At 37.6% G+C, this 23119-nt stretch overlaps 1 protein-coding gene across 2 annotated transcripts in view; it reads right to left on the reverse strand.

The window, feature by feature from the left end:
* The window catches only part of ndrg2 (NDRG family member 2), a 55553-nt gene that overhangs the window by 3418 nt on the left and 29016 nt on the right, over positions 1-23119 (reverse strand). For both annotated transcript variants that reach the window (XM_083532953.1, XM_083532954.1), the window contains 14 exons: positions 11294-11387; positions 9525-9566; positions 9308-9413; positions 6135-6255; positions 4273-4335; positions 3491-3551; positions 2946-3032; positions 2765-2821; positions 2565-2668; positions 2426-2464; positions 2278-2329; positions 1560-1607; positions 1426-1461; positions 1265-1316 (listed from right to left, as the gene is read on the reverse strand). In XM_083532953.1, coding sequence (XP_083389079.1) covers positions 1265-1316; positions 1426-1461; positions 1560-1607; positions 2278-2329; positions 2426-2464; positions 2565-2668; positions 2765-2821; positions 2946-3032; positions 3491-3551; positions 4273-4335; positions 6135-6255; positions 9308-9413; positions 9525-9566; positions 11294-11387 — 962 coding nt within the window. The remainder of the gene's footprint in view (positions 1-1264; positions 1317-1425; positions 1462-1559; positions 1608-2277; positions 2330-2425; positions 2465-2564; positions 2669-2764; positions 2822-2945; positions 3033-3490; positions 3552-4272; positions 4336-6134; positions 6256-9307; positions 9414-9524; positions 9567-11293; positions 11388-23119) is intronic.

Consider the following 23119-nt stretch of genomic DNA (forward strand, 5'->3'; position numbering starts at 1 on the left):
TTAGAGGATTTCGGTCATGGTGTAATAATACTGCATAATATGTCCGGTGTAATAATACTGTAGAGTGGTGCGAACGTTTACAATCTCACAAAAAGTGTAACAATTTCACTCACTTTTACCAAATAGTGTAACATTCCCACCAACTCCAACCAAATAGTGTAACATTCCCACCCACTCCAAACAAATAGTATAAAATTCCCACCCACTCCAACCAAAAAGTGTAACATTCCCACCCACTCCAACCAAATAGTGTCAAATTCCCACCAACTCCAACCAAATAGTGTCAAATTCCCACCCACTCCAACCAAATAGTGTCAAATTCCCACCCACTCCAACCAAATAGTGTAACATTCCCACCCACTCCAAACAAATAGTGTAAAATTCCCACCAACTCCAACCAAATAGTGTCAAATTCCCACCCACTCCAACCAAATAGTGTCAAATTCCCACCCACTCCAACCAAATAGTGTCAAATTCCCACCCACTCCAACCAAATAGTGTCAAATTCCCACCCACTCCAATCAAAAAGTGTGACCAAATCCACCCTCTCTCCAGAAAGTTCTAACAATCCCAACCAGTCTTTGTGTGTGTGTGTAAGTGTGTGTGTGTGTGTGTGTGTGTGTGTGTGTAAGTGTGTGTGTGTGTGTGTGTGTGTGTGTGTGTGTGTGTGTGATTGGTCTAACAACTCCTAAGAATCTTAAACTAATTTCACACACACTCCTGCAGAAATTCGGACAAACTCCGCACGTGCTCAGAAAGTTCAGCCCACTATTACAAAAACTTTGACAGATCCTCTCCAATCCCACCAAGTTTGATCGATCTGGGCCACTCTCACAGAAAGTTTTATTAAGCTCAGCTGCAAAATTCTTTATGAATATAAATTTACAGAAAATTGTTCATCTCATCACTTACATCCTTTTAATTAGAAACCGTTATTCCCTTACCAGCATTTGTATTTCAATTTAGCCATTCACATGTTAATTATAAAAAAGAAAATGAGTCACATGAGAATGTAAAGTGGTAAATAGCGCCACATGGCAGAGCGCATTAGCACTGACTTAAATCTTTTTTAAAGTCTGCAGCATTGGTCGTGCACACAAAAAAAGATTTGTTGCTGTTAAACTGTAGAATGAGTGCATTATAATCAACCTGTGATCTGTCAGTTAGAGAAAAACCTTCTATTTCATTGGAATAGCGACGTATTGACAGTAGCACTATAATGCAATCCAGACAAATGACATCATTGTGACTAAAAACTACTCACTGTATCCCATTCCCTGGATGAAGTATTTAAACGCTTCGGTCAGTTTGCTTGGCTGCGGCGACACAATAAAGAATAATGTGAAAAAACATTTGCATTATAATCCTTTTTACGATTCATCAGATTAATGATGTGAATGGGGTTGAATTGAATAAAGGTGTTACCTGAGTGAGTTGTGGCATCCCTCCAGCGTCCGCCATCTGAGAGACATGATATAATAAATACTCAGGGCAGGAAATGCATTAGTTTAGTCGCTAGATTTCATATTGTTTATTGGTATTAAAAATAATAACGGTACCTTTAGGAATGAGGTTGTGGTTGGGTCCAGTTTGCTGTTGCACTCCACCTGGTGGAGAAAAATGCACAGTGTCTCTAGACTCAAACGTGAGAAGAATTTATTGACATGGCAGGAGAATTAAGTCAAATAAGTAATTTTTTTATACGATCATATTCCGTTCAAACTGAGACGGCTTTTTTAGTCAACGAAAACGAGCTTTTTGAAAACGCCCTTCAAAGTGGAGAAATGTAAATAAGCGTGGACTGTGATAACGGACGCTTTCGAAAACTATGAGATTTTTAGTCGTTGCTGTGACATTTTCAAGTGCCAGAAAGTAAATAAACAGCGGGGGGAAATGACGTGGGGTTTTTTGCTCATGCAGTATTCCGGGGATAAAAGCGTTTTTTTACATGTTTCGGTGCGAATGAGCAACTTCTGGGAAACGACTGAAAACGAAAGTGTGGACGCCGAGGGTTTTTAGAGAACGGCGTTTTTTTATTTTTATGAATCCAGATGAGTGTAGCCGTAGCCTTAGTGCTATAAAAAAAAAAAAAAAAAAAAAACAACGAATAGGGCAATATGGAATCACAAATATTTTCCAATGCTCCAGTGTTCTGTTTTCCATCCTTATCCAAACCTGGAAACCACTCAAATCAAATTCCATACTTTTCCATAATGCATAGGAACCCTGTATAATAGTAAGTAAGAGTGTCTCATTCTCGATTCTATGTGAACTCACTGCAGCTTCTTCATATGGTGCCTGGTCCCCTACCACTAGCATGACAGGACATCTGAAAAGGGAGAAAGAAAGAAAAAAAGACAGGGGAAAGTGAGAAGCTTGCATTTTCGCAGAACCATGTGAATAATATACGTTTTATTACACTCACTTGAGGGTGTTGCTGCGATCAATGTTCAGATCCCTTCGACTGAAACGGAGAAAAGGAAACAATTTAAGACTGTAAGTGAGAAAGAAAGCGAGACAGATGGATGGAGGAAGAGGAACAGAGAGAGAGAGAGAGAGAGTACTTGTTGTAGCTCTTCCAGAAGAGGTCGATGTTAGTCAGATTGAGGGCTGTTGAAATCCTTTCTCTGTGCGCTTGAACAAGCTCAGTGTTGGCCCAAGTCTCTTCCTGTGCATGTTATCACAAAGTGATTTAACAATTCAGCATTTAGATAAGTTATTATCCAAATACACAACACACACACACACACACACACACACACACCTGACTAAAGAGGTGACCAAGAAGCTGATCGGCAAGTGAGGAAGTCAGTGTGCTGAGCTGGAAAAAAGGAAACGAGAGAAAGGAAGAGAAAAAAGAAACGTACATGAAATATCTGTGTAACACACAAAAACAAAGAGATGATTGTTACTGTACGAATCATACAATAGAAGGAAAAATTTACCTTCTGGGCTGCCCAGTCCATCCAGCCACGAGCGTGTGGGTCAATATTTATCAGAACAAGTCCTTCAACAGAGTCTGGATTTTTAAGCTGAGAGGAAAGAGGGAGGGGAAGAGTACATATTTAAAAAAAAAAAAAAAAAAAAAAAAAAACAGGAAAAAGAAAAAAAAAAAGGGAAAAAAAGAAAAAAAAGAGAGCAAAAGAATAATTGCATAAGTTCCAGACAATACATAGATGAATGCATCACCACTGTATTACAATATTAATAATAATAATGTAATAAATAATGAGAGCTCTTACACTAAAGTGGCCCACAGGCCTGCCTTTTTTTAATATTCCCATTAAAATAAGAGGAAAATGTGTAATATAGCAGAAATACTGTGCATGATTTCTCTTGCATTCAATTCATTTTACTGTGTGAAATTCCAGATCATTTGAAAGAGTTTAGCATTTTCTCTACATGAAGGTCTTGGCTCACCCACCTCTGGATGCTAAATGTTTACTAAAGGAACACATACATGTAAAGAGAAAAAGACAGAGTTGCTTACTGCGAACTTTGAGAGCACAAAGGCCCCTGCTCCAACTCCAACTCCGATCACGGAGCGGAAACTACGCCAGTGGACAATCAAAAGACACTAGTTATTAATACTGAATGTGGTATATAAAGCAAACCAGTTCCAATAAACAGAAACACAAGAATTTCAGCAAAAAAAAATTTTCAAGTACAAAATCACTACAAAAAGATAAATGTTAAACATTGCCAAACCTGGGGGATGAGCCATAGATGTCAAAAATATTTAAAATAAACATTTTACTTGGTAGCAAATATTTTGTTATATTAAATGTATTGGTAATTAGATAGCTGGAGTAGGAGGCTTGATCCGATGATTGGGCGTGTTTTTTACATATAAGATATCCATTGTAATGGCAAAAATGCAACTCGCACAGCTTTTTTGTGTGGAACAGAAGGTCACATGACTAGCTGAAACCCGGGAAAGGCGCGTCAATTGAAACTGATCTACAGTTACAAACGTAGTGCATTTCGGGGAAAAAAAAAAATAATCCTCTCTCAAATGCCTTCTGGGCAAATTCTGCTGTGAAAGTCTTATTGGGTCGACACCTGCTTTTAAGCAGAGAAAATATGACCAGCGTTCGAACCCAGATAGCAGATCTGCAGAATCTTGGAAGGCTCATATTGCCGGTGTAAAAAAAAAATTCTAATAATAATACAAAATAAAAATCATTAAAAAAATAATCTGATTCTTCAAGGCTGGTCAGCAGACGTGGCATTTTTTTTTCCAATACAGAATTAAATTTTTGAAGAACTTACTTGAAGAACTGTACGATGGATGGGATCATTTCAGCAAACTGATCCATGGAGACATAATGATACCTAAGACAATTTGGATTGCAATTAGGTTGGTAATAGTGGTATGTTAACGTAAACACATTTGGAACAGTTCCAGATTACGCCGTAACAGCAGTGGTGGACAAAGTACACAAACCAAAGTTGAGATAAAATAGAGATGCACTCTTTAAAATATTATTCCAGTAAAAGTGCTCCGTAAAAATTTTTACTTGAGTAAAAGTACAAACGTATTTGCCCTCAAATGTACTTAAGCATCCAAAGTACTGATGATTAATTACAGCTATAATGTTCCTATTGTCATTTTCATCACAAGACTTTTGCTGAATCAACTCCGTTTATATGAAAAGACTCTCAGCACAACAATCTATCAACAGACTGATATTGATGAGTCAAACACTGATTGATTATTACAATTATCATGATCCCAAAATGTTCTGCTTGCTGTTGAACTGATGTAGAACTGTATATGTTCATCTTAAGTAGATACCACCACCAATACAAGTTTAAAACAGAGCGCGTGCTCGACCCTGATTGGTGGTTTGCTGCCTGTTTGACCAGTTTTTTTCCACTCATAAATAAATGTAGTTGATTAGAAAGTAGGATACAGTGGAACCTCGGTTCGCAAATGTAATTCCAGATATCTATACTCAAACCGAATCACGCGTCTAACGACGCGAAATTCCCCCCGTAAGAAATTATGTAAATTCGGATAATGCGTTTTTAGGATCCAGAGAATATTCATTTAAAATTAAAAATACTTTACAATATACAGTAATACAGTAGACTAATAAATAAATAAGTGATATGTTGTATTACTGTATATTGTAATGATAATCTAGAATTAAAAGAAAAAAAAACAATGTTTACCTTGGAGGAGAGTCGGTGCTGGTGTGAGGGAGACGAGGCGGAGTGGAGGATAAGGGGGGGGTTACTGCTGAGAAGGAGGGGAATCCCCTTCCATTTCACTATCTTCACTTAGACTATGTTTTTTTTTTTTCCAGTTTTTGACTCACTTGGATAAATTTTCTTTTCAACTTTTACTAAAAACCGATCTAATGAAACCTCTTGGCCGTTGGCGCCGAGTTAGGAAACGTGCGCAAAGAACCAACGTGCCAGCTCGATGTTCGTATAACAAATATATACATAGACCAGGGCGTTCGAGGTTCCACTGTATTTGACTTTGAAATGTAGTGAAGTTCAAGTAAAAGTCTCCCCAAATGGAAATACTTTCAAAGCTACTCAAGTATAGTAACGAATTACATGTACTTCGTGACTGTCCACCACTGCCCGCCAGTATATATTAAATTATGACGTGAAACACATACACACACACACACACACACACACACACACACACACACACACTGAGTGGATGTCCGGTTCCATAATTCTGGAGCTCATGTGCACCTATTAAATGTCTTCTCTAGCACTAACTTTGGTCTGAGTAACATCCAAAAATGAGTCTGAATATAAATTTAAAAGTGTTACTGCTCATAATACGGTTTTCAATATCATAACGCAAAGATTCCATTTTATTTCAATGTATTTTTCATTGAGGAGACCAACCTGTGGTGGGGGGTGGGGGTTTGGGGGCGAGTAGGATTGGTGGGAGTGAAATTTGTTCCAGTAAAGCAATAAATTTCTCCTAACGTAATTTTAAACGATGTGCAGATGACCCCAGATTCGGCCCATTTAATCCAGGACACTTTCCGACTCGCCCATCGAGCCTGCTTTCTTTAGAGATTTAGTGAACGAAAATAGTCGCCTAGTCTTTGCGACACCTAACTCTATCTCACCCACACACACACCCACACCCAGTCTACCCAGCAGGATAGGGTGCAGCTCCCTCCTCTTGTCCTGGGGCATCTACATGAACCACTGTAAAGTTCTTCACGATCTCCTGCATCTCCTCAAACTTGAAGAGAGATAAGAAGCAGCTCTTACCTAAGAGAAAGAGAGAGAGAGAGCTAGACTCAACATGCCCACGTGACAAATGTATATAATGTGTGTGTGTGTGTTTGTACATTAAGATTATTCTCATTAACAAAAATTTAAACTTTCACCTCAATTGGAATGAAAGAAATGGAAAATGTTTGCAATTAAACAACAGAATCTAAACTGCAACTATAATTTTTAATAATACAAAAAAATAAATAGTATTTTATAGTATACCGTATTTTCCGGACTATAAGCCGCTACTTTTTTCCCTCGCGGCTTAAACAACGAAGGATTTTTTTATTTTTCCTGGGTTTTTCCCGGTTTCACAAACTTCAAGCCAAAAAACTGAACTCCATAACATTAAACCAATGAAATTGCGGAACGGGTTCAGGTGAACCAATGAAACTCTTTATATTAAATCAGACGTGCTCCCACTGAATTGTCCCGCACCACATCATAAATATGGATGAGGTTCCTCTGACGTTTGACCTGCCGCTCACTCGGACTGTCTACAGGAAATGGGAATAATTCGTCACGCTGAAAACAACCGGGCATGAAAAAACACACTTCACCTGTGTTCTGAGCTGCACGGCATCGGGAGAAAAGATTCACCGATGGTGATTTTTAAACACACGACGATGCCAAAAGAAAAACTCCCGAGAGAAATAGTTGTGAAAGAAAGGAGGAAGACAGTGAACAATGACTTTCTTGGTGGGCTACTGTTTAGATACAAGCCGTGTAACGGACACTGTCTTTCATTAAAGCCTGTGTAAAGTTCATTAGTTTCAGTGTAGACTTACTAGACTTGTAGACTGCGGCTTATAGAAAGGTGTGGCTTATTTATGTTCAAAATAAAAATCTTTGTTAAATTCAGTGAGTGCGTCTTATATTTGGGTGCGCTTAATAGTCCGGAAATTACGGTAGTTAAATAGTATTTTTACTTTCCTGATGGTCGAACTGAAGAACGGAGTTGAACAAAGTAGATCAATATTGCAGAACCATAAATGACCATTAAATGGCAAAGTAATGTATTTTATAGCACAAGGGTCACAGCTGTAGTGCACTAAAGGGAGAGTACACTTCCGTTTCTGATCAAAAGTAAGTGCACTTGTGGCACTTTAATTAAGTGAATTTGAAAGTGCATTTAAGAAGCTCAAACAGTGTAGCAAATTGTTCCTAAAGTCTCCCCAAGCTGCTGTACTCAATGGGGGTGGTGTGGAAGATCTTGGGTGGCATGTGTTAGAGCTCTGACCTCAACCCTACTGAACACCGGATCCACATCACCCCAGAGCTCCTGGCTGATTTTCACGATCTCTCATAGAAAGCACCATAGAGCAAAAACCTTCTAGGGAATTGTTTTTATGGGGTTTTATGTTGAAATGAAATGTATTAATAAAAATATAAATACTGTATTATGTTTATTTGTGTGAGTTTAAAGTGTGTGGGAGGATGATTTATGGTTTAAACAATTAAAATAAAGGCATTTTTGGGGTCCGTTTATCGTTTAATCACGGGCGGTTTTGAAACAGAAACGGGGATTACTGTATTTTTTATCTTAATAACTCTGGCAGTTCATTCATATTAATGTAAATATATTATAACTAGCGGAAAGTACCCGTGCTCCGCTACGGAAGGCAGAACGCTAAGCAATATGGCAATAAGCAGTAAGCACTGAGCAGGACTGGATGATCAGAGATCAGAACGTAACGTCAACAAATAACGTACTACCCCTCTGTAGTACCGATACAGAGCAAACTACTTTGAAAATAATTTTTATCGTGCATCTAACATGTAATAAGAAACAATGTAGTAAGTTTCATGAGGATCCGTAATGTTATTTCGAAGAATTTACAATGCGTGAGAAATTGCGTTTTTCGCGAGTTAGCCGCGATCCAACCCTTTGTTAGTGAGCACCTAAGACCCAAGAGGAAGGTATGTTCCAAATTTCATTGCAATCCGTTCAGTGGTTTTTGAGATTTCGTGATGAGTGAGTGAGTCAGTCAGTGGTATTTGAGCTTTATATATATATGGAAGATTAATTAATATTATTATTATTATTATTATTATTATTATTATTATTATTTATACTGGTCAGGATTATGGTGGATCTGGAGCCTATCCAGAACACTGGGTATGAGATGTGATTGCACCTCGAATAGTACGCCAGTCACAAGGCATCATGCGCGCGCGCACACACACACACACACACACACACACACACACACACACACACACACACACACACACACACACACACGTTCCACAAGTACAACCTGTACACCTTACTGTCACATTTATAGAAATTTGGAGAAATGTGAAGAACGCAAAGGGAACCAGCATGGACACTTGGGAAAACAACTCATAGTAACGCACATTCAAGTTGGAACCAAAGACGATGGAGCTACAAGGAAGAAACTTATCCCTCGACAAAAGAAAGCATCCCATAAAATAAACATTTCTTTGCAATATGGAGACCCCGTATACCACTACTATTAATAATAATAATAATAATAATAATAAGTACTTTATATATCGCCTATGAAGGTAACATCTCGAAGCGCTTTCTAAGCGTAGAAGAAAGATAAATAAATAATGTTAATAATAAAAATAAAAATAAACGATAGTAATAATAAAAATAACAAGAAAAATAATATGACAAATAAAATAAGTACAATAACATCAAAGAATAGATCACAAAATAAAAAAAATTTAATATAAAAAAAACACAAAAGAGTGAAAAAGAGGTTTATGCTCCTGCTATCCTGAATATAGAGACTACAAGGTCTACACAAGGAAGATGCGAGTGGGATTTCAGTATGTTGTACTTCATTAACTTCGCTTTATTTTTTTTCCATAATTTGTTTTATGTCTTTTATTTTTTAAGAAAAAAGGCATAACAATAAAATCCTACCACCTTGATTTAGTTCATCATCAGCCTAAAACACAGGTCCACAAATCCAGCCGTGTGTGTGTGTGTGTGTGTGTGTGTGTGTGTGTGTGTGTGTGTGTGTGAGAGAGAGCGAGATATATGGATTGAGAGAGCAAGAGAGAGACTCACTGTCCATTCCCACATCATGAAGGGTCAGTATAGCTGGCCGACGAGTGCTTCCTGTGCCATGCAGAGTCACATGCAGAAAACCATGTGGAGTCTCAACATTGTACTCCTAGACCACACACACACACACACACACGCATCTCAATATTAGGTACGCACAGTTAAAGTAAACTGTGCACTGTAATTATCCTATCAGCATCGCCCCATATAGACTTCTTACCTGCCCCCGGTCCAACAATATTCTGGCTGCAATCTCGGCATCCTACACAAAAACAGAACGACACTAAAGTTTAGAATCACAGTGTCACAGGAAACAGCTATAACCGTAAACCCGTAACAGAAATAAACACAGCTATACTCCTCATAAATATGATTATACTACTTCAATATTTTTGCCACATGATCAAAAGCGACGGTAGGAGAGGGGAGAATAAACCCATTTATTTGTATAATAGTCATAATAAATGATCAACTATCCAAAACAAAACATGGTGGTGGTACGGGTGTGGGCATACACCAGTTTGTGAATAGAGGGTGGAGCCAGAGAAGTGAGTGGTAAGGATCGAACACCTGTGCATAGTTTCCATTAGTGAGTGTCGACCAAAAGGAAAAATATGCACTTTTTAATAGAAACTTGTTCGTGTGGACATGGTCAGAGATGCAGAGCAGTGTGTCTGTGTGTGAGGGTTAAAAAACTGAAGAGTCAAATCGAAGTGTTAACGTGTTTAACGAAATAAAGCAGATCCTTTGGTCGATAACATGTCACCTGCCTTCCCTTCCTTCCTCGCTTAGCCATCGAGCTCTCCACAGCATCGTCAGTTTACGTTTACAGCGGTTACCAGACGTCTTTAGCGGCAGATTAGTGGTCGTGAGATTCGAACTAACGACCTTCTGATCACAAGTCCAACTCTTTACCATTGGGGGGGGAGGTTTATTAAAATGGGGCTCACAGTTTGTTTTTTTTGTTTTGTCGGAAAATGTCTGCTTCATTCATTAAAACACAGATGTTTCTCCCTGTTGTTTTGATCGTGCTAATGAAGCCCACACACGGCTGGTTAAATGGAAAAGGGCACCTTAACATTCTAAAAGCAAATGAACGTTTTTTTAATCCTTTCCAGCTCTGATAAAATGTAGTCAAGGGAAATCAGTCTGTTTGATTGTCAGTATTTATGATTATGGACAGGAACAAAAAAAAATTTGGATGGAAGAGGGCTGGAAAAAAACAACATAAAAAAATAGCAGCACATGATATTCTGATGTCGGACTGTTTTTAGCATGCATTATTTGAACTTGCTGAAGTCATGAGAATTTGCGAATTAGAAGTTGTTTTAGCATCATAGTGGTGCTTCCTATCATTAACACATTTTTGGCTATGGAGAGGACAAGCCATCGTTTTTGACCTCTGCCTTTAAACCTTCTGAATGCAACGCTTTCCAAAACAAAAACAAAAACAACAATTAATAAATACTGCTTGAAAATTACAGCAATATCTATTCATGAATAATTTTTTTTTATACAAGACTGCTGCGCTAATTCTGTGCACCAATTCTTGAGCGTTTCAGTGTCTCAAGTAACCAGCAGGTGGCGCCAGAATACTCTGCCTATATATTCATACATACACACAATGTTAAACCTGACTAGTCTCACTGCAGATAAAGTGCAGGAAAAGACTTCTATGGAAGACGAGCTCTTGATGGTACTACCTAGTGATAAGATGATGGTTTGATACCTACCATGGCTATTTTACTCCCTATTGGAATAGTGTGTGTATAATATATATATATAAATAAAAAAAAATTAAAAAAGAGGGAGGTTTAAATACCTAGGAATTAACATAGCAGAGATATTTAGCATGCAACCTGGGGGTCTAACGCTTAATTTATTATTCAGCTTTATATGAATGGAAGCCTGGGGGTGTGTGTGTGTGTGTGTGTGTGTGTGTGTGTGTGTGTGTGTGTGTGTGTGTGTGTGTGTGTTTATATCAGTGACCTTCATGCCGTCTGTCTGAGTCGTAAGTAAAGGCTTGTCTTCCATGATGGCAATCTCTTGCAATTCGGTCGTCATGATAAGTCCTTCCTGTGTCCTATTAATAAGAAGAAGGAAAAAAAAATAAAAAGCATGTATTAACACCACACCCACATGCCATTGTCAGGACCTTACAGTGATTCAATTATTAAATTCCTATGCTGAGAATCAAACCACATCCTTAACCTCGGGAATCAAATAAAAACTGTTTTGCTCTACAAAAAAAAAAAAAAAAAAAAAAAAAAAAGAAAAAACTCAAAATCTCAAATGTCATGTCCATAAATGCATCCCTTATATATCCTTTAATTAACACTTAGAGGGAGAATTAATAAGCATTAAAAAGGAAGAGACTCTAAAAAATGAGAGCAGTCACAGCATTACGCAACCTTAATCAGAATCCCCATCATTTTTATTATACTTCAATAAATAAATAAAATAAATTAAATTAAAAAAAGAATCAAACTTGGTGTTTTAACATCGAGAAACTTTCCGAGCAAGATAACAATTTTATCAGAAAAGAAACGTTTTCTGACCAGCCGATTAAACAAACTGACATTGCATTACTAAGCCCAGTGTGTGCGTGTGTGTGTGCGTGCGCGTTTGTATATATATATATATATATATATATATATATTGCAACGGTTGTGGCCTCAGGGGAACCTTTATATCTCTGCAGCACAAATGGTTTCAATTACCACACTATCTCTCTTTGCCTCTGTCTGACCTTCCGCTCATCCTTTCTGCTCTTCTGCTTTGTGTCTACAGAGGATGCATGCAAAAAAGAAAAAAACATCCCAGGGCTTTATACATATAAATCTGCTGCATCTTAGACATATTATCCTGACTACAATCCTGGTTTTCTGTATAAGCCATGAAATAATTTTTTGCGCAAGAACGCTGTAATGCAACACAACTCGATGTCTTAATGCAACGATACACTACATAGGACAGCTCTAGAGAGACTCTAGACTTTCAGTAGGAAGCAGAAAAGAACACTGACAGTATCATTGTGCCTTATGCATGATCAAAATCTCCCAATAATTACAATGCATGTTAATATAATACCATATGCGATATCACCGTCAGATCATGTGCAAGATTATATGTGCAATATGATCTTAGTTCACTAGCACCTTTTTTATGCATTTTGTAAATATATATACATATATATATATATATATATATATATATATATATATATATATATATATATATATATATATATATATATATATATATATATATATATAAATAATATTACATTTATTTTTCAATTATATTGCATTTATATAGAATTTTTTCTTGTAATCTGAAGCATACCTGCACGCTCCTGTTTACACTTAAGTGCAATTCCAACAGTGGTATGGAAACATGTATGGAAGGACATTCCGGACATTATTCGAAAGGAATTGCAAACTGTATTTTGCATTACCGTTCGCGTTTTCGCACATGTGACTGCTTTTCCGTTTGAATTCCGCGTCTTACGAGTTATGACCATGTTATATTTGAATAGCAATGTTAATTACCACGTTTGCGTTTCGGCACATGTGTAGCCTGTCAAAACTCAAAAGGAACCGCGATTCCGTTCGCATTCGAATTTCCAAAACCTTGCACAGTTACGCATTTGCATTTCGGATTCATTCCACTGAAAGCTGTCAATCAAGTGTCAGGGGTGGGATTCTGTTACAGGGCATGATTGTATTGGGAGTGGTAGCTCAGTGGTTAAGGTGCTGGGTTACTGATCGGAAGGTCGGGGGTTCAAGCCCCCAGTATCCCCAAGCTGCCTCTCCTGGGCCTTTAAGCAAGGCCCTTAATCCTCCTTGCTCCAGGGGCACCGTATCATTAACGACCTGTGCTCTGACCCCAGCTTCTGAGCAAGTTTTCACTGTAATGTATATGTGACAAACAAAAGGCTATTTAATACTATTCACTTCCCAATAGAGGAAACGTCAGTAATAGACGATTTTGCGGAATGTTTTGCACAATGGAGGTAGTCGGTGAAATGAGTTTGTGGCCTCCACTTACAGCAATATCAGTAATGTCGTCTTCGCCAACCTAAGTGAAGTTGATAACAGGACACAACTAAAGATCCAGGACCTATAATTAAAAGATTAACTATAATGCATGTAATTTAAAAGTCTATTGTATAATGAAATACACAAAAAAAAAAAAAAAAAAGAATTCATTGTCCTTCCAGGATCACTGTATATAATTTCCTTATGATGCCTCAATCAGTAAATGCGCCCATTATTATTATTATTATTATTATTATTATTATTATTATTATTATTATAAGATTCGTCAACAGTGTTGGGCACTGCTGTATAGAAGAAACTCACATTAGCTCAGGCCTGTTTTGAAACACCATCTGTTGTTGCTTGATCAAATGTCAGCACAGTGTACAAGTGCATACATGACTACTGACCACAATGTCCTACTGGTCAAAGCACAGAAAGCCTCAGTGTCGACATATTTCAACCTGAGACCCTGAGGGACTTAGCACTGAAAGCTCACACGCTTGAACAATGAAGCAATGAACTGCACCTACTCCTTTAGATAACTTCAATCTCTTTTTCCTAATCTGTCTTCATCCCCCGCTCTTGCTCTGTCTGAGACAGTGTCTTTCAGAGCGTGTAATCTCGGTTCTGCTGAACTGAGGGAAGCGTCTGTCACCGCAGACTAAAAAAAAAAAATTTTAAAAATGAAAGAAAAAACAACACTGAATGAGAAAGAGCAAGAGAAGAAAGATTGGATTTACAGAGTAAACAAATTCATACACTCCCTCATATTTAAGGCTTTATTTCCCCCCTCAGGGTTCTTTTAAAACGCTCACTCCAACTCCCTCAAGACAGTATATGCAAAGCTCCTATTTATATATATTGTCAGTGTGTTGTATGATGAGCAATGAAAGAGAAGCGAAAAGGTCATACAGGCCAACGTTGTTTTTTTATTGCGTTGCACTAAACCATTTGATGTTTAAATAAAGAAATTGACTGCGAAAGGACAAATCGATGCAAAAGACATGCAGCCAGACACAACTAGCACGGCATGCCAGCGAAACATCACACAAGTGATCCCGAAATAGAAAGAACAAACTTAGGCACACACAAACACACGCCGCTGAACAGGCCAGTACCACAATAAAACTGCAAACGTGTGTAAATCTTTTCGGCAGGTTTACTCACATATTCAGGATATTTCGTCTCGCATAAACTAGTTACGGTCACATTCAGTAGTTTAACCCTCACTCTTCTTCTTCTTTCGGCTTCTCCCATTGAGGGTCGCCACATCGGATCATCCGTCTCCATACCCCCCTGTCCTCTACATCTGCCTCTTTCAACCCAACTACCTGCATGTCTTCCCTCACCACATCCATAAACCTCCTCCTTGGCCTTCCTCTTTTCCTCCTTCCTGGTGGCTCCGTCCTCAGCATTCTTAGTTTAACCCTCACATTATCAAGAATTACCCCTGATACATTCTGTAGTCTGGCTCTCATTTACTACACTTACATTCCTTAGGTTTCCCCTCATGTTCAGTCATTTTAATATCACTTTTGGTTTTAGCCATACTTTCAGTAGTTTAACTCTTTTACGAACATTTTCACGACTTTCCTTCTAACATTCAGTAGTTTTACTAACATTCACTCGTTTTCCCCTTATGTTCAATAGAATTAGCAACATATACTAGTTTTCTATTTAAATTCGGTAAAATTGCTCTTGCATTCACTGGTTTTGCCCTCACATTAAGTAGTTTTACTAACATTCACTGGTTTTGCCCTCACATTAAGTAGTTTTACTAACATTCACTGGTTTTGCCCTCACATTAAGTAGTTTTACTAACATTCACTGGTTTTGCCCTCACATTAAGTAGTTTTACTAACATTCACTGGTTTTGCCCTCACATTAAGTAGTTTTACTAACATTCACTGGTTTTCCCTTCACATTCAGTAGTTTTACCAACATTCACTGGTTTTCCCCTCACATTCAGTAGTTTTACTAACATTCACTGGTTTTGCCCTCACATTAAGTAGTTTTACTAACATTCACTGGTTTTCCCTTCACATTCAGTAGTTTTACGACATTCACTGGTTTTCCCTTCACATTCAGTAGTTTTAATAACATTCACTGGTTTTCCCTTCACATTTAGTAGTTTTACCAACATTCACTGGGTTTGCCCTCACATTCAGTAGTTTTACTAACATTCACTGGTTTTGCCCTCACATTAAGTAGTTTTACTAACATTCACTGGTTTTCCCTTCACATTCAGTAGTTTTACTAACATTCACTGGTTTTCCCTTCACATTCAGTAGTTTTACTAACATTCACTGGTTTTTATCTTCACATTCAGTAGTTTTACTAACATTCAATCATTTTCCCCTCATGTTTAGTAGAATTAGCAACATGTACTAGTTTTCTATTTAAATTCAGTAAAATTGCTCTTGCATTCACTGGTTTTCCCCTCACATTCAGTAGTTTAACCAACATTTACTGGTTTTGTCCTCACATTCAGTAGTTTTACTAACATTCACTAATTTCCCCCTCACATTCAATAGGTTTAATAACATTCACTAGTTTCACCTTTACATTCAGTAGCTTTAATCTTACATTCACTGATTTTCACAAGTTTTCCCCTCACATGCATAAGTTTCAGCTTTCTTGCAATCACTTATTTTGCACTCACATTTAATAGTTTTACAAACATATTCACTAGTTTCCATTTCACATTTAGTGATTTTACTAACATTCACAAATTTCCACCTCTAATTCAGCAGTATTAGTAACAATCACTAGTTTCACCTTTGCATTCAGTAGTTCTAATCTCACATTTACTCATTATGTTTAGTAGAATTAGTAACATATACTGGTTTTCTATTCAAATTACTCTTGCCTTTACTAGTTTTCCTCCCTGCATTAAGTAGTTTTACTAACATTCACAAGTTTTAGCTTTACATTGAGTAGAATAACTTTTTCATTCACTAATTTCCCACTCACATTCAGTAGTTTTATTAACATTGACAAGGTGTCCTCCACACATTCAGTTGTTTAAGTAACATTTAGTAGTTTTACTAACATTCACTAAATCCTACCTGAACATTCAGTAGTTTTACTAACATTCACCAGGTTTCCTTTTCATATTCAGTAGTTTTAGCCTTTTATTCAGTCTTTGTGATCTCCCACTCATTGGTTATACCCTCACATTTAGTTGTTTTACTAACATACTCTAGTTTTGCTCATAGAATCAATTTGCTGTTATTTTCAAAGCTTAACTTTCTCTAATCCTAACCCACGAATTCACTAGTTTGATCCTCACGTTCACTCATTTTGCCCACAAGTTTCATCTATTAATCTTGTATTCAAATATTGAGTCTGTTGAAATTAATTTGAATAAATGTGTAAGTCTATTTTTATTTATTTTTCTAATTTATGTTTATAAGCGTTATATTTTTTATGTAAATGCCAGAACTAAAACAGTGAATGTGAGAACATGCTGTGGGAACGTGACAGGTTTGAAAAACAACCTACATAGCACCCTGGAACTTACTTAAACACATATGCACACACACACACGCGCACACACAGACACACACTCCACACACACACACACACACACACACACACACACACACACACACACACACACACACACACACACACACACACACACACACACACAGCCACTTCGGGGCTGAGGTGAAGGCTGCATGATCAAGTGTCTCGTAACAGGGTGACAGCTGGCACTGTTCAAATGGAACAGGCACAGCATAAGCAACACTTTTTCTCCCTCACACACACACACACACACACACACACAAATGTTAAATGAGCTCAAGCTAAAAAGCGACTAAACATCTCAGCTGGCACACTTTTCGTGTCCTTTCAGCGTGCCCTTGCCTTCTTGTCAGCCCCTTTCCCCTAGTTTCTAACTTTAGTTCTCCCCTTATTTGATTAAGCATGTCCTCATATTAGAGATGTTTGACTAACAGAGTGATACAGCACCCTTACAAAATCAATGGGGCTAAAATAAATATACCCTAATACTGTCTGGAGATTCATCACCACCTTTTCTGGAAGAAATAGCACAGCGTTCACACATAACTGATTGACAGCTGGGTTTCACAAGATCTTTGGGAAGATTTAATTAATACCTAAAACATTCCTGATAAATCTCACATATGGTGATGTGGAAATCAGTTACACTTGGTTACAGAGCCTTGTGCGCTCTCAAGTGCACAAGGCACCAAACAACATTTGGTGCTACGGACTGGGTCTAGAATATTTGCTGGGTTTTTTTTTTTTAATAGGCAAATGTAAAGATGGCATGTTAAACGTATAGACTATTTAAACTGCACATGCAAATGAGCAACATAGAAACAAGTGCGCTTAAAAATATTAATAATAAAGATCAAAAAACAACCAAAACAAGCAACTTGGTGGGAAAAATAAAAGAATCTGGCTGAAAAACCATCATGACTTTGACTTCGTTTGGGTTAATGATTTATTATTCCACAATCTGGAGTCACCAGGACCAGACTAGGACAAACATTTAGGGTTGGAATTTACATCCAACTCAAGTTATCTCATGAACCCAAAACAAATTTCAAGACCCCTGACCTTTGTACATTTTAATATATAAATATTATTAAGCAGCTCAATATTTAAATTTATATAAATAAAAATGTAACATCTGAGTTAATGTTACCACTGGAGCTGCAGCTAGCGATTATTTTAGTAATCGAGTAATTGGATATGACGTACTTTTTCTTTATTAAAGAGTAATACTAAATATAAAAGAGAAAATAAGACGGGTCTCTTAAAATGAACAGGCAATTGTTTTTCTTTTCAAAAAAATTTGCATTTTATTTGCTGAAATTGCACACAAGAATATCTGTAAAAACTAAACATATTTAGTGCATTTATCTGCCATATTACATCAAAATGCAATATATATATATATATATATATATATATATATATATATATATATATATATATATATATATATATAAAATACTAATATAAATAAAAAAACATTTCAAAGTAAATGCACTATACTCTGTTTTCTTTGTTGTTGTTTTTTATCCCAAACTTTTCATTCTTCTGTGTGTTACCTGTCCAAAGCGATCCAGAATTTAGCGGGTGGTGCGTCAGTAATAATGGTCCGTGGGGAAACACGGTGCTCCGTGTGTAGTTAAATGAACTAAATGAAGCATTGCGGCAAATAATTTTGTATTCGAATTACTTAAATTACTTGAGGAATCGTTTCAGCCCTAGTAAAACACCAAACATCTGAATAGATGGCAAGAGTTTTCTGAGTGACACTGACCAGTGGAATGTTTGTGGCTTCCAGGCAGGATGGTTGGAGTGAATATTTCAGAAATGTCTGATCTCTTCACAAATAACAGACTTTATGCCACCCAATGCATGGCAGTTCTGTAAGAATACAGACCTCATTAAGAAAAAAGGTCAAAAGAGAATGAGCTGACAAGAAGGCAGACACAACAAATATGTGCCGCCGCTGTAAACACAAAAGCATCTCAGAACACGAATTACCTGGTGTTAAAATGCGGTTACTAATCATTTAGGTTTGTTCAGTGTATATCTATTAGTATCAAATAAATATTGAGGGTTAAGCGCTTTGTTCAAAGGCCCAGCAGTGGCTTCCGGGTGGTGCTGGGATTTGAACTAATGTCTGATCCAGAGTCAGATGTCTTAAACACTGAGCTTCCACCACTCTAAGGGAGAAAAATCTGGGGAAAAAGTTTTGGAACACCTGGCCATAAGATTCATATGTGCGTTTCGAACAACCCTTTCCGCATTTAGCCTCCACATTTGTGATCATAATAACCTTCTGAGAGGATGGTCCACTAGATTTTGGAGTGGTTGTGAAGACAGGGAGTTGATAAAGTCAGGTACTGGTGTAGGGTGAGGAGGCTTGGGGTGCACCCTATTCAATCCAAAGGTGTTCAATAGGGATAAGGTCAAGATCTCTACAGCAGGACACAAGTTCTTCCACTTACATGCAAGTTATACCTTTAGAGAGCTTTTCAGTTCACAGGAGCATCATCCTGCTGAAAAAGGTTTGGGTCTCCCATTTCAAATGAAGGAAAAATGGAAAGCAAGGTTCATATAGGGAGAATCATATAGGGCTTGGAAATGTAAGGTGTCCCAATTGATCCATATGGTGCACCGATAACATTTACATAAACCATTCATTCTATTAAAGCTATGGTCTAAAGCTATGATAGCAAATCAAATCATGGCATTTCTTTAGTGGAAAATTGGCCTCTAAAATAGAACATTTCTCTTCTCTGCCTCTCCTCGCACTCTCCCTGTCTTGTCTTACACACTATGCTTTCTTTGTCATCACTCTCCTGTTCTTGGCTGGTTGTTAAGTGTAGGCCACCCTTCTGTAATAGCTAGGTAGGAGTTTTTACTTGCTATTCATTAGGGATCCCAATCGATATCTGGATTTCTATAAAGCGGCTCTGTTTTGATTTCTATTGGAAAAAGAAAAAAAAAAAAAACACAAAAAAATTTTTATTGATCTGAATAGCACTTAATTGATCTCTCCCCCCATTTAGCTCTACTTTTGGCTAAAGTATTGTTTTGGTGTGATTTGGTTGATCAATCAAATTCCCTCTATTGACTTCTCACACAAATGCAGCATAGTGTAATGGCAACAGTGTCAATGAACCCTACCACTTTGCCCCAGAAACACTGAGGAGAAAAAAAAAAGAAAAAAACCCCGGCACTTACAAACAGCGGCACTTTCTAAACTTTGTAGCTCTGACAGCTCCCCGTGACTCACCACTATTAGAAATTGAAATTAACAAGAAATGTTCGTGAGGCTGTTGTTTTTTTGTACTCTGGCAGTTCATGGTTTGTTTGTACCTACCTGCTAAATTTGCTAATGATTTTAATTGGTTCTATTTTGGCAAAATATAAACAAATCAGCAGCAATTTAAACCAGACGGTTACAAACATAGATGTATTAGTAAGCGATGTGAACCTTTCTTCCCCGCACCACCCAAAAAAAATAATAATTTATCTCCCATCTGAACAAAATACATACTACAAAATATACATAGTCACGAGCACAGAAGCCGAACCACAGACATATCAGTGCCATACACATTGTTTTAGGTAGCCAAGTGGCAGTGATTTACATCGATCCAAGACCCGTTTGGAGATTTCTGGAAGTTTCTGTAGCAACTGTACCAAGGAGAAGGACACAGAAGGCATTAAATCAACAGAGCTAGCCAGCCTAGAACTTATCAGAACAACGTTTCTAAGAGAAGGTCACGCACTGCAGGAGTGTAACGAGAGACAGAAAAACAGAGAGAAAACCACCTATTTGGAAAGAGTAAGGGAAGAATGAGGGGGTCTTCCTGTTAATCAAAAAACACCTTCATTTTAACTGCAAGTTATTTTCAAGGGCTGGCCTAAATGTGTTGTTCAATTTGCAGTGATGTGTTAGTAATGTTTCAATAAAATCCCATTTCAGCTTAGCAACAGTGTCTCCCTGTGGAGTTATCTGATCTGAGCGCCAGATGCTGAGGTAGAACCACCCATCCGATCGTGCCCCGCAAACCGCAGGAGTTGAAGCATCCATGCTGACATAGCAAACAATAGCAAATGTTTAGAAGCAAATCGATCAAAACTAAAGTCACGCAGCTTGTTGGAGCTCGCTGCATACGAGCATTATTTTAAAGATTTAAAAGGGCTTTTTATGCATTTTTATGCCAACACTAGTGTTCGCTAATGGGATAACATTAAATGAAATAACACACGACTAAGCTGGAAAAATGCATTTATTTGATTACGCAGCCAAACGACTGCTACGTTTGGAAAGAAAATTGTGCCGGCTGTCACGGTCACTCACACACGAGGTCCTTGGTTTACTCGTACTACATACAACATTCGAACACATGGGACAGAAAATGGCCTCCGCTAACCAGACAAACACTGAGGCGCATGTACATTTACATTTGGGGCATTTGACAGACGCCCTTATCCAGAGCGACTTACAACTGAGCAGTGAGGGGCCTTGCTCAAGGGCCCAGCAGTGGCAGCTGGTGGTGATAGGATTTGAACTTGACCTTCCGATCCAAAGTCCAATGCCTTAACCACCGAGCTACCACCTCCCTCATGTATGAACATGCGGTGAGCTCTTAAATAGGGGTCGTCATCTGGTAATTCAAATAACACTATTATGCTGTATTGCATAAAAATACTAGAGCATGTGATCAAATATAGCATAGTTCTTTTTTTATATATTATTAGCTCTCTAGTTAGTCTCTATAGCGAAACAGCTGCTGAAGATTGTCTAATTATATGCCCTTACTTAATACAAAGTAGCTGCAGGGAAAGCTAGAGGGCAAGGTTGAATGTTTTACTAGGTAGTAAGTGGTAGCGCTATTGCTAAGACGCTGGATTTCGGGATCGAAAGGCGGCAAGTTTGAATTTAAACACCAACATAGGAATTACATTGTCCGCATTCATGTGCTTCTTGAACGTTCCATTACATATTTAGTACCCATGTGCTCTTATAAGAACCTCCACTTTTCTGTGAAGATATTCAACTAGATTTTGGGGTGTGCTTGTGGAGCTATCCTTCAGACAAAAAAGCCGTTAGGAGAGCTGAGATGCATTCAGCGCTCAAATTCATCCCAAAGGTGTTCAACATGGATGAGGTCTGAGCTCTACAGCAGATCCTTGAAGATCTTCCACTTCAAAACCTAAACCCCTGAAGAATCCCGAAACATTAAAAAAAAAAAAGTAATGTGTCACCAGTCAGTCATCTTGGACCATTGCAAAAAAAAAAAATAATAATAATAATAATTACAGAAAGATGTGTTTTCCTCGTCTCTCTCTAGCTCTCTTCCCCGAATCCCAACCCTCATCACATCAACCCAGATGACCTTCAGCACACTTCTCCTCCATTTTCTCTGTTTGCTTGCTGAAAACTGAACTGAACTGAACTTGGATTTTTGGCATTGGGCTTTCTGCTGTCAACTGCTCACGTAGATCATGGCGCGTCGTTTAGGGTTGCAATATGGGACATATTTAGGGGTTGTTTCTCAAGTATTTTTAGGTCTTCTGTTATGGGACACTTGGGTATGCCGTGCTTTGATATTTATAAATAAGCTGTACGTCAAAGAAGAGGCTGTGGCCAGAATATTTCTAATGGTCATTGCTTATAAGTTTGACAGAATGTTGCATTAAACCATTGACCCTAATGTTCATTTGTTTACTTTTTGAAAGCCTTGTTTATGGAAAATCAGGATGAAATTGTGCATAAATCCATCATATTATTATTTAGAAGCGTTTTAAAAATACTTCTGGCGTCTTGTTAAAATTACTCACAAGCACACACAAACGTAAACATTTTTCATATGATTAATTATTGCTCACATATGGACCAATCAGTTAAAATGTCCCTAAAGCTACTAAAAATATCCTAGAGACTCCTTTCCATTCATAAAAAGCAAAGACATCATGATATCTGCTCTACACACATAATCCCCCACTATTTACCGTTATGTTAGTATCCACAGTACTAGAAGTCATCCAATAGCTAGGTTGGAGCGTACTTGCCAATAACTGATTAATAAACAGATAGCTTTAAATAACACACACAGTTTATAACAAAAACAAAACAAAAAAAAGAACTGAATCATGCAAAGTATGCTAAATGAAATAAATAAATATGAATATACTAATTAATAAATATATTTCATAAATAGATATAATTTAGTGCTCTCTGTGCAGTGCGCACTCACGTGTGTAA

The sequence above is a fragment of the Silurus aristotelis genome (genome assembly GCF_946808225.1).
Source record: "Silurus aristotelis genome assembly, chromosome: 27".
NCBI lineage: Eukaryota > Metazoa > Chordata > Actinopteri > Siluriformes > Siluridae > Silurus > Silurus aristotelis.